This window comes from Mytilus edulis, chromosome 12 (genome assembly GCF_963676685.1).
Source record: "Mytilus edulis chromosome 12, xbMytEdul2.2, whole genome shotgun sequence".
NCBI lineage: Eukaryota > Metazoa > Mollusca > Bivalvia > Mytilida > Mytilidae > Mytilus > Mytilus edulis.
The window spans coordinates 16868212-16881632 of record NC_092355.1 but is presented as its reverse complement, the minus strand read 5'-3'; the positions used below and the strand labels follow the sequence as shown (position 1 = coordinate 16881632).

The window sequence follows — 13421 nt, the reverse complement described above, 5'->3', positions numbered from 1 at the left end:
ACCAACAGGTCTTCAATGTAGCGAGAAATTCCCGAACCCGGAGGCGTCCTTCAGCTGGCCCCTAAACAAATATATACTAGTCCAGTGATAATGAACGCCATACTAATTTCCAAATTGTACACAAGAAACTAAAATTAAAATAATACAAAACTAACAAAGGCCAGAGGCTCCTGACTTGGGACAGGCTCAAAAATGCGGCGGGGTTAAACATGTTTGTGAGATCTCAACCCTCCCCCTATACCTCTATTCAATGTAGTAAAATAAACGCATAACAATACGCACATTAAAATTCAGTTCAAGAGAAATCCGAGTCTGATGTCAGAAGATGTAACCAAAGAAAATAAACAAAATGACAATAATACATAAATAACAACAGACTACTAACAGTTAACTGACATGCCAGCTCCAGACTTCAATTAAACTGACTGAAAGATTATGATTTCATCATATGAACATCATGCACAATCCTTCCCGTTAGGGGTTTAGTATCATACCATCATAACATATATGAGAAAAACATAACCCGTGTCATGCCAACAACTGTTTTTAAAAAATAATGTGTTTAGTTCCGATGCAAAGACCTTATCAGTGACTCAATAAGAACACTTCCGAACGTTAAAATTGAACAACAACATTTATGGGGAAACAATGTTTGTAATTTGATACTGATGTCATATTAAACTTTCAATAAACGTCTTCAAGACAACATCGTAATAAGGTTCCAGCCGAAGGTCAATAGTTCTTGATTAAAGAGTATTGTTTTCTTTTTCGTTATATTTTATTGAACTAATATTCTATGATTTTATAAAATACATTTAAAAACTAACGCTGACAATTATTTTCAAGAAAGTAATATAAAGTTGATATTTATATTGATTCAAGAACTGCAAATATTTATATTTGCTGTTCTTGAGGTAAATAATGCGTTAATATGCAATTTACTTGTAACACAAGAAAATATAAAAAAATAGATACAAAGAACTTTTAAAGAAAAAATTATCAGCAGGATAATTTTCTACAAATATGTCAATATAACTAAAATTGTTTCTTAACTTTTTATACCGTTACTCCTCTTTTATACTCAAACGACACCTTTAACATGTCCAATAATCGAACAAGACCGTCAGGGTAGTAAAGCTTGATGGAAATGTTTACTTAAAAGTTACAATTGTTAAACCTACATGTGAGCGACACCTAGTTTGATTACATAATATGTTTCCCAACAGACAACACATTTACTTTAATTTTAAAATGTTCTATAAAACAGTAGACGGATGACAAGACTCATTTTCAATTTATACGAATCAAAGAACTGTTACGGTAACTAAAAGTAAAGGACAACACATTGTAAACCAAACCAACAGCTGTGATGTGATTTTAAAACACTATTAAACGTAAAACACAATATATGAATAAAGTCGTTATAAAATGCCTTGACAGTTCATAATTAACGCGTGAATGTTTTTTCTGCTTTATATATCGTTGAAGTTATATTTTATGAATTTACCGCTATAACATGTATAATACAGAAATGAAACCTCCTGTTGCTGACAAATATTTTATGAATTTACCGCTATAGCATGTATAATACAGAAATGAAACCTCCTGTTGCTGACAAATATTTTTTTTAAATCATTACAAAACATACAAAAACAAATTATATTTAATTTCTAATATATCTCTTGGCTACTGCCCCTTTAAATGGCATACTATATATACGTATGAACACTACCACGTTCGTACATGTTAAATGTATATTGTAAATGTTTGCATTACTTAAAAAAGAATTCGTTGCATACTTATCTTTGAGACATCAACCCAACAATACATTTAAAGTGCAACATGCAGTCTTAAACGATCGACATGTGTCTATACAATATGCCAAATATAAAGATTTTGTATAAGTTCAACAGAAACAATCTAGGTATGCTGTCAAAAGCGACTACTCCTAATAATAAAATCCCATTGAAATATAACCTACATATAAAACAAACACTGATTGGGGTCTAGAACAAGAATATGTGGCAGGGTTAATTTAAATCGAATCATATTTAAAAGAAAAAAACTACAAACATTAAAAAGCTTTGCGGTATATCTCCAGCAAACACAAATTGATCAGAAATTAAGGAATTGCACAGTGGTGCTAAAGAGAGATCTTGCAGGTATACCTATTGTTATATGCATTTCTAAGTATATTTTACAGTCAATTCCGAAACATATATTATATTATGTTATTCTTTTTTTTTGTGTGTGTGGGGGGGGGGGGGTTACATGGATGTGTTAACAAAGACTAAAAAATGAGAAATACCATATATTTACTCTATTACCAAAAAAATGAAAGAAAAATACATATAAGGTCAACTTTATAAAACGTGTCCACCCTTTCAATTAATCACTTCGGGGCCGGATATGTCAATGTATTGTCGCGGACTATAACTGAAAGTATCAGGCATAAGAAACAGATCGTCGACAAAAGACAGTAGTCATTATGTGATCAACAATTGATTAATATTATAAAACCTATTAGTAATGCATTCTACAAAATGGAAGATAAAATGAATGAACAAAAAATACAAAAAACAAATGAGAATGTTTGTCAAGCATATGTATAATAACATGTCAGTTATATTCACAAATGTACGAACACTCTCGATCTGCAGCGGTAGATAACCAGGTGTAATTCTTAATTCGAAACAGGCGAATAAACGTTCCGTTTGCCTCCGGTTGTCCTGTTCCCCATTTAGAATAAGTCATCAACTCCCCATCGTTAAATGTCCATTTGTTTGAAGGGTTTATCATACTTGTACCCTGTATGCAGATAGAATGGTCATAAACAAGACCAATGTCAGCTGAAAATTAAAATTCGGTCATGTATCTTTATATAGAAAAAGGGAACGTTCATGCTTAAAACAAACATGCATTCGTATATATCACTAAACAAGAGGTATCAGATTAAGGCGGCACAAAAACCATAATTCAAACAAAATCACTATTCTCATGTATACGGAGTCATAGATCTTAATTAAATGTAATAGCCATAAAAATCTGTAATTTTATCGACTGTTTCTTTACCCGATTGCGATATTTGACCTATTGGGGATTTGCATGGGGGGTAGATATATAGATAGCAGAAGACACTTATCATATATACACACTTGGTCTCACTCCTGTTTAAAGCTACATGCGATTTCCTGGGTTTGCCTCAATTCGTTTTTAAATCGATTAGTTCTGTTTTGTTCACGCATCGTTGTAATTATAAAGGAATTTGATGCGACTATCATACAAGTGAGAGGTTTAGTGCTATAAACCCAGGATCAATCCACCATTTTCTACATTTGAAAGTGCCTGTACCAAGTCAGGACTATGATAGTTGTTGTCCATTTGTTTGATGTGTTTTATAATTTGATTTTGCCATTTGGTTAGGGACTTTCCGTTTTGAGTTTTCCTTGGGGTATTGTTGTGAATTTACTTTTTGATAAGACTTAAACACCTGTTAACTACTGTTGTCTAAATTACTCCATATGAAACAATGTCATGAAGCCATCGTTTAAATAACCATTTTATGAACTAATGTTAATTTCAATTTGTAACACAAAGCACTATTTTTTTATGTTGGATTATGTTGGTTTAAGTAATGTACCCGGTTTTTTTACTGCTATTAGTTAATACTTCAGTTTTATCATGTATATCTACTATATAGTCATTTTATAAAATTAACTCTTTTCAAAAGTATTAATTATTCTATATAATAAGGATGTTCTTATGTGTCACGGTACTTTTCTATCCCAAATTCATGTATTTAGTTTTGATGTTATATTTGTTATTCTCATCGGATTTTGTTTAATGCTTAGTTCGTTTCTGTGTGTGTTACATTTTAATACTGTGTCGTTGTTCTCCTCTTATATTTAATGCGTTTCCCTCAGTTTATGTTTGTAACCCGGATTTGGTTTTTTTTTCTATCGATTTATGAGTTTCGAACAGCGGTATACTACTGGTGCCTTTATTTAGTCAGAAGATCTTGTTACAATAAAGGACAAGTATGTGAAAGTATAACTTGTTCGACTTTCAGAAAAATTAGAAAAAAATAATAATCTGCTAATCAAACGCACAAATAATACTGGTTTTGCATATGTTTTTAACAAAGTCAAAAATAACAATTGTCTGAACTTTATAAATGTACGTACAGTTTATAATCAAATATTTATACCTGTGATATGTTCTATATATGTTTGTCTGTCTTCCGAATCAATCTTTACAAGTTCTTCGCCAGGTTGACTACAAACCATATTAACGTTTGAATCAGACCCAAAAATGGTGGGTCCGAACTTAAAGCAGAGATCAAGATGTCGATAATAGAAGAAATCTGCTTTGCAGCGTCCATGTGCTTCTAAAAATGTAAAGTACTAGTGTAAATAGTTATCAAAAGTACCAGGATTATAATTTTATACGCCAGACGCGCGTTTCGTCTACATAAGACTCATCAGTGACGCTCAGATCAAAATAGTTAAAAAAAGCCAAATAAATGCGTAATTATATTTGTTTATTAATTCTGGAATCTATGATGAGTTTATTAAGATTTAACAATTCCAGTCTATCTAAAATAAATTGATAACGTGTATGTATATCGGACGTGCAACCTGCACTCCCTAAGGTGAGGTACTTGGTCGGAACATTTGATATATCTTTCAACATGTTCAATATGAATTTAAAATGCTAAATTGTCCACTTTTTCTGCTGGGCGGTCTATATTTTTCGATGTTCTTATATTAACAACTTTTTCGATGAGGTAAATTGAAGGAAAAAATACCAGTTCTGTAATTTAACAATTACCAATTCTTAAACTTTGTATGTTGCCTGTATCCCACATTACATGAAATGCAGATATTATAGAGTGACGGAAAACTTAAAGGAAAAACTCTTGGTATTCCAATGATCATGACTAAATAGCATGAGTCCAGACTAATTTCACATAATTCCTGGCTACAAATGTTGATGTGTCAGTATATGTTTGTTAATTTGTATTATTAAAGTAAACTCTCTAATGGATGTTAACTCGATATCCCCTATTGTATGATTTGTTTGCTGTATGGATGGATGGATGGTAGGCACGAGAAGTTTGAAGGTAACAGTTTATTTTCTTCCAATATACTTATGTGCGTTTAATTTAAATGGCATTGATTGTCAAATTCATGTTACATCATTTGATCTAAATGATCATTTTCGCTTCGCACATTCATGACCTAAGATATATCATAGTAACAATAGTCCATAAAAATGAGTAAAAAACGGATGCGCTCGCTTTAATGTTACAGCATTTTGTGCATTTCAGACAAGATTTCATCTCATTTTTTATTGAGATGACCTTTGGTCATATAACTCGATACCCACATTTTAATGTTAAATAGACATATAAGTATGCGCAATCGTATAGTGACGATTTTTTAAGGTATTTGCAGTTTCTTGTTGTATGTAGAATCATGAACCAAATATATTAAAATGACAGATTTACCTTTAAAAAACATAACTTGTCGGTAAAATCTGTAAACGACATTGTAATTCCTAATGGCTCCAATGATACACTTTCAACGTTTTGACATTATTTTTCTTTTGAATGAAGACCCGACCGACGTGTGACCACAGTCTGAGCACACGTGCAACCCATATCAGAATGTTAAAGGAAATGTGTCAAGATTAGGAATTCAATAAGTTAATTTTGATTGATTTGCAATCTAAATATAATTCCGCTATGTTTCCAAGGTTATTTTGACGACGTAGAACCATAATTGTTTCTAATGATAAAAAAATAAAAAATTATATACCTTTTCTGTATATAAATCAAAACTCCACTCTCAAGATCTACACTATATAACTTTCAAAAAAAATTTCATGCAATAATTGTATTCTCAAAGTATTGTTTTGTTTTTATTATGGAAAACACTCTTCAATTTATCAGTTAATTAATATATCATAGTGCTGAGTTTCAGATCTAATTTTGATAACGTTCCTATTTTCTTGATTCAGTGGAAATAACTTTGAATTTGTATACTTACTTATAAATGTTTGGAAAAATATCCAACCAGTTCCGGATTTTGGTCTATTTGTGTAAGTGAACGGGTCTGCATGTAGAATACACGTTTTCGTAATTGTATTGTAAAAAAACGATACACAGCGGTTGTCATTCAAACATTTTATTGAACATTGCATAGAAGATCCTACGTTAGATATGCCAAGAGATTTTTCATTTTCGTAAGTTCCATCATACGCATGCACATATTGAGAAGTTATCTCCCTTACAAGAGTTCCTGTTATCAATTCAAAATATAGTAGAATACAGAGCAAAACGCTGTACGAAACTTCCATTTTGCTTCTAACAATAAGCACTACTTTCCCCAATAAAACATTTTCTGTTTCGTTTCTATTTTTTCGCGTTTGAAAAGTCATGAATGCAAAGCGTCAATATGAAATAATACGCTGCATATTGATTTTAGGATTTCCAAAAGTAAACTTGTATTGTCAAAATCCATTTTGGTGAACGGAAATACATTACAAGCATTCTAAAAGGATACAAAAAATGGTACCGATCGATATTTTCGTTTAATGGTTTTCAAAACTTTTCTTTGATGTTAATTAACCATTTGTGCATGTTTTAATTACAACTGTGGATTATAAACTCAGAGTATGTTCAAAAACAATCATTCAAAGAAATGTTAACATTTAGTATGGTACAATTGATTACATGACGTGTAAGAATCTCTTCTGATTCTTGTCTTTTAATAATATTGATTGTTGAAGCCTACCAACGTAATTTACGCTGTTGTAAAACTTTTGAAAGATGACAAATTAAAGTTGCAATTTGCAAATGTGCATTGTAGGGTAGTCTGTTGTATTTGTGAATAACAGCATGAAAAACATTTTTTTTCCATTTTTTTTTTCGACTAACCCCTCCCAAATCCCCCTAATTACATGATAAATCATGTAGATATCCTACTAAAAAACCACAAATATTTGACAAAAGTTTCTTATCAGGTTATATCAGGAGCCACTGGGTAGTCCATAGCAGCGTAAAATGAATTTGGCAAAAGTTACAAGTTGAGTCACTAGTTGTGTAACTTCTAATCCGCAATCAAATTTACCGCATGACAAATTTAACAGAAAGAATCAACATCATTATCAACTTCAACATCAACATCAAAAGCAACATCATTATCAACTTCAACATCAACATCAAAATCAAAATCAACATCATCATCATCAACATTAACATCATCATCAAAATCAAAATCAACATCATTATCAACTTCAACATAATCATCAAAAGCAACATCATTATCAGCTTCACCATCATCATCAAAAGCAACATCATTATCAGTTTCAACATCAACATCAAAAGCAATATCATTATCAACTTCAACATCAAAATCAAAATCAACATCATAATCAAATTCTACATCATCATCAAAAGCAACATCATTATCAACTTCAACATCAACATCAAAATCAAAATCAACATCATTATCAACTTCAACATCAACATCAAAATCAAAATCAACATCATTATCAACTTCAACATCATCATCAAAAGCAACATCATTATCAGCTTTAACATCAACATCAAAAGCAACATCATTATCAACTTCACCATCATCATCAAAATCAACATCAACATCATAATCAACTTCAACATCATCATCAAAAGCAACATCATTATCAACTTCAACATCAACATCAAAATCGAAATCAACATTATTATCAACTTCAACATCAACATCAACATCAAATCATTTCAACTTCAACATCAACATCAAAATCAACATCAACATCATAATCAAATTCTACATCATCATCAAAAGCAACATCATTATCAACTTCAACATCAACATCAAAGTCAAAATCAACATCATTATCAACTTCAACATCAACATGAAAATCAAAATCAACATCATTATCAACTTCAACATCATCATCAAAAGCAACATCATTATCAACTTCAACATCAAAATCAAAATCAACATCATAATCAAATTCTACATCATCATCAAAAGCAACATCATTATCAACTTCAACATCAACATCAAAATCAAAATCAACATCATTATCAACTTCAACATCAGCATCAAAATCAAAATCAACATCATTATCAACTTCAACATCAACATGAAAATCAAAATCAACATCATTATCAACTTCAACATCAACATCAAAAGCAATATCATTATCAACTTCAACATCAAAATCAAAATCAACATCATAATCAAATTCTACATCATCATCAAAAGCAACATCATTATCAACTTCAACATCAACATCAAAATCAAAATCAACATCATTATCAACTTCAACATCAACATCAAAATCAAAATCAACATCATTATCAACTTCAACATCATCATCAAAAGCAACATCATTACCAGCTTTAACATCAACATCAAAAGCAACATCATTATCAACTTCACCATCATCATCAAAATCAACATCAACATCATAATCAACTTCAACATCATCATCAAAAGCAACATCATTATCAACTTCAACATCAACATCAAAATCGAAATCAACATTATTATCAACTTCAACATCAACATCAACATCAAATCATTTCAACTTCAACATCAACATCAAAATCAAAATCAACATCATAATCAAATTCTACATCATCATCAAAAGCAACATCATTATCAACTTCAACATCAACATCAAAATCAAAATCAACATCATTATCAACATCAACATCAACATCAAATCATTTCAACTTCAACATCAACATCAAAATCAAAATCAACATCATAATCAAATTCTACATCATCATCAAAAGCAACATCATTATCAACTTCAACATCAACATCAAAATCAAAATCAACATCATTATCAACTTCAACATCATCATCAAAAGCAACATCATTACCAGCTTTAACATCAACATCAAAAGCAACATCATTATCAACTTCAACATCAACATCAAAATCAACATCAACATCAAAATCAACATCATAATCAAATTCTACATCATCATCAAAAGCAACATCATTATCAACTTCAACATCAACATCAAAATCAAAATCAACATCATTATCAACTTCAACATCAACATGAAAATCAAAATCAACATCATTATCAACTTCAACATCATCATCAAAAGCAACATCATTATCAGTTTCAACATCAACATCAAAAGCAACATCATTATCAACTTCAACATCAACATCAAAATCAACATCAACATCATAATCAACTTCAACATCATCATCAAAAGCAACATCATTATCAACTTCAACATCAACATCAAAATCGAAATCAACATCATTATCAACTTCAACATCAACATCAACATCAACTTCAACATCATCATCAAAAGCAACATCATTATCAGCTTTAACATTAACATTTTTATTTATCAGATATAATTACAATCAGAGAAAACTTTTACATGCAAAATGTCGGACGTCACAAGTCATTAACTTCCTGTCAAAACGGAAATCTGAATAAACCGGCTCACTGTCCAAACCGGCCTTTTTTAGCTCACCTGGCCCGAAGGGCCAAGTGAGCTTTTCCCATCACTTTGCGTCTTGCGTCCGTCGTCGTCGTCGTCGTCCGTCGTCGTCCGTCGTCGTTAACTTTTACAAAAATCTTCTCCTCTGAAACTGCTGGGCCAAATTAAACCAAACTTGGCCACAATCATTATTGGGGTATCTAGTTTAAAAAATGTGTGACGTGACCCCACCTACCAACCAAGATGGCCGCCATGGCTAAAAATAGAACATAGGGGTAAAATGCAGTTTTTGGCTTATAACTCAAAAACCAAAGCATTTTGAGCAAATCTGACATGGGGTAAAATTGTTTATCGTGTCAAGTTCTATCTGCCCTGAAATTTTCAGATGAATCAGACAATCCGTTGTTGGGTTGCTGCCCCTGAATATGTAAGTTTAAGGAAATTTTGCTGTTTTTAGCTCACCTGGCCTTAATAACCAAAAACAGCAACATTTCCTTAAAATTACTAATTCAGGGGCAGCAACCCAACAACGGATTATCTGATTCATCTGAAAATTTCTTGACATTGGGGTATCTAGTTTAAAAAATGTGTGGCGTGACCCCGCCTAACATCCAAGATGGCCGCCATGGCTAAAAATAGAACATAGGGGTAAAATGCAGTTTTTGGCTTATAACTCAAAAACCAAAGCATTTAGAGCAAATCTGACATGGGGTAAAATTGTTTATCAGTTCAAGATATATCTGCCCTGAAATTTTCAGATGAATCGGATAACCCGTTGTTGGGTTACTGCCCCTGAATTAGTAATTTTAAGGAAATTTTGCTGTTTTTGGTTATTATCTTGAATATTATTATAGATAGAGATAAACTATAAACAGCAATAATGTTCAGCAAAGTAAGATTTACAAATAAGTCAACATGACTTTTAAATGGTCAGTTGACCCCTTTAGGAGTTATTGCCCTTTATAGTCAATTTTTAACCATTTTTCGTAAATCTTAGTAATCTTTTACAAAAATCTTCTCCTCTGAAACAACTTGGCCAAATTAATCCAAACTTGGCCACAATCATCTTTTGGATTTGTAGTTTGAAAAATGTGTCCGGTGACCCGGCCATCCAACCAAGATGGCCGCTATGGCTAAAAATAGAACATGGGGTAAAATGCAGTTTTTGGCTTATAACTCAAAACCCAAAGCATGTAAAGCAAATCTGACATGGGGTAAAATTGTTTATCAGGTCAACATTTATCTGCTCTGAAATTTTTAGATGAATCGGACAACCCGGTGTTGGGTTGCTTACCCTGAATTGTTAGTTTTAAGGAAATTTTGCTGTTTTTGGTCATTATCTTGAATATTATTATTGATAGAGATAAACTGTAAACAACAATAATGTTCAGCAAAGTAAGATTTACAAATAAGTCAACATGACCAAAATGGTCAATTGACCCCCTTAGGAGTTATTGTTCTTTATAGTCAATTTTTAACAATTTTCATAAAATTTGTAAATTTTTACTAACATTTTCCACTGGAACTAATGGGCCAAGTTCATTATAGATAGAGATAATTTTAAGCAGCAAGAATATTCAGTAAAGTAAGATGTACAAACACATCACCATCACCAAAACACAATTTTGTCATGAATCCATCTGCTTCCTTTAATATTCACATAGACCAAGGTGAGCGACACAGGCTCTTTAGAGCCTCTAGTTCATAATCCCGTAGCCGGCCGGTTTATACAGGTTTTACTGTATAACTAAAATCTCACCGTTTTGTTCAGTACTTCGAACTGGGGGCTGCCCTGGATGTACACATCCCTTATCATGATTTTGTTGTTCAACGGATTGGTTAGGGACGTTTGGAGTTTCAACCTGATGTGGTGGTAGAATTGGCTGTTGTGGTACTAACGGCTGGTGTGTCAATAACGGAGGTGGTGCCACTAATGGCTGTTGTAGTGGTATTAATCGCTTCTTCTTCTTCTTCTTCTTCTTCTTCTTCTTCTTCTTCTTCTTCTTCTTCTTCTTCTTCTTTTTCTTCTTCAAAGATTAATTTTAAAATGCTAACATATTCACAAGTTATTCCAAATTCAAAATGTTGAAAAGAATTCCTCCACCAGAACATTGCACATTCATAACATTTATTTACAGAAATGTACATATTATATACACGGATAACACATACCTTGTCCAGGATCCGGATTCGATAACAAAAGCAATGTCTAATCAATGAACTAGTTTGGCTCTTGAATTAACTGGATAGAGTTTATGTTTTTAAAGTCAAGATCATCATTTATACTTTTGATAACTATTATATGAAAGCCTAGTAGAGCAAGGCTTAAAAACTATGCTTTCCGAAGATATTACGGATGTATATTTTCTAGATAATGTTGAAATCTCTGTTAATAAGCAGTTATATATGTTTGCGTTATAAAAAGTTGTTCTACATTGTGCTCAATTTTAAAAAGTCTAGCTATACACACATTCAGGTTTATATATATGTTGTATATTAGAGGTAAGCAAGCAGATATTAATGCTGCGTATATTTGAGCATATAGATCGCACTATTTTGCTGTGTATGATTGATATGTATCACATAGACACATGGTGGCAAATATTGTCATTGGTGTCTTTATGGGGAGCTACGATACTCAGGGAAGTGTTATATCTCGGCAGATAAACTTTTTTTGTGAATTTCATAGCAGTTTATTCTGGACATATTTTAAATCAAAGAATTTCTTGGTTGTTTGGTATAAAGGCCAGATTTGCAAAGGTCTGACAGTATACTTTCAATGTAAATATTGCATCACGGTTACTGGTTGAGTTGACCATTTTGTTTCAGATATTATACTCAATATAAATTTTTATCCTGATGTTCAATTTACAATGGACAAGTTGTTAACACATGACAAAGAGCTTCTGTTGCAGTTCTCCAGTTTGGACAAATCGGGTCTACTTCGACCTGGTTAAAACTGTGTCTATGAGCTTGTAATAGATATGTTCTTTTAACATGCGGCTTTTTGTAACTGCTTTCCTAACGTTCGAGACTGATCAGGAAACTGTAGCCCAAGCAGAGTGTGTGACACCTTTTCCTAAGTTTGAGATTGCTAAATTTTGTAGTCACTGTGTTGACTTTTCTTCACATTCTAGGCGTACTTTGTTCTACGGTTCTAAAATTCTACGGTTTTAGTAAAGAAGCTTTTTTGATCTTCCGGGCATGTATGAACGCATAGCTAGTTTCATAATTGCTGTTGAGAACTCCAAATAAGAGGCTAAGTTGTCTTTTGTGAATTTCAGCATTAAACGGTAGAGCTCCAAGAAGAAGGTATACTGATGCTTATGCTGTCCTTTAATGAAGAGACTTTATTTTTTCTCAAAATATCGAGGTGGAAGCTTGATAGAAGCGCCATTCCCCCTCCCCAAAAAAAGAAGTTGTTTGCTTGATTCTAAATATCGTATGCCATATATACCGTATGAGGTCACGATCTTAACTCGTGATAATTAAGCTGTAATGGCCAATCAAAATGATGAAGTCTGCAATTCCGTTAGAATTGCTTCTTATGATATATACAAAAACAAAGGCCAACACTAACAACTTGTTAGACTTAAATATGTTTTTTTTAATTTATTTCAATCGTTCATCATCAATTTCTTCGTCTATTGAAACCTTTTAACAATTTTCCTCAACATCGTGTTGTTATTATTTATAAAAGGACGTAACAAAACTTCTAACAGCGTTTTGGGAATAAACCGTGGTGCCTTTTCAGCAATGTTTTTTCGTACTGGTAATATTATCAATAATCTTTAATATATTAGCAACTGTGTAAATAAAAAAAAACGTAAAAAAGGATACTTGAAATCACAACTTTTCTGGCGTACTCTTTTCTGATTAGCGTGTAAGAAAAAGACTTTAAAGTGCAGGAGCAAAACGGCTAATGTTGAATGAG

The 13421-nt window shown here is 32.1% G+C and overlaps 1 protein-coding gene across 1 annotated transcript; it reads right to left on the bottom strand.

Moving 5' to 3' along the window:
* Window positions 1-7145: 7145 nt before the first annotated feature.
* LOC139497460 (uncharacterized) lies at window positions 7146-12306 on the bottom strand. The gene is made up of 5 exons (XM_071285686.1): window positions 12262-12306; window positions 11247-11514; window positions 8903-9367; window positions 8409-8525; window positions 7146-7753 (listed from the first exon to the last, which is right to left on the bottom strand). The coding sequence occupies exons 1-5, from the start codon at window positions 12304-12306 to the stop codon at window positions 7146-7148; spliced, it is 1503 nt and encodes a 500-aa protein (XP_071141787.1).
* Window positions 12307-13421: the final 1115 nt, after the last annotated feature.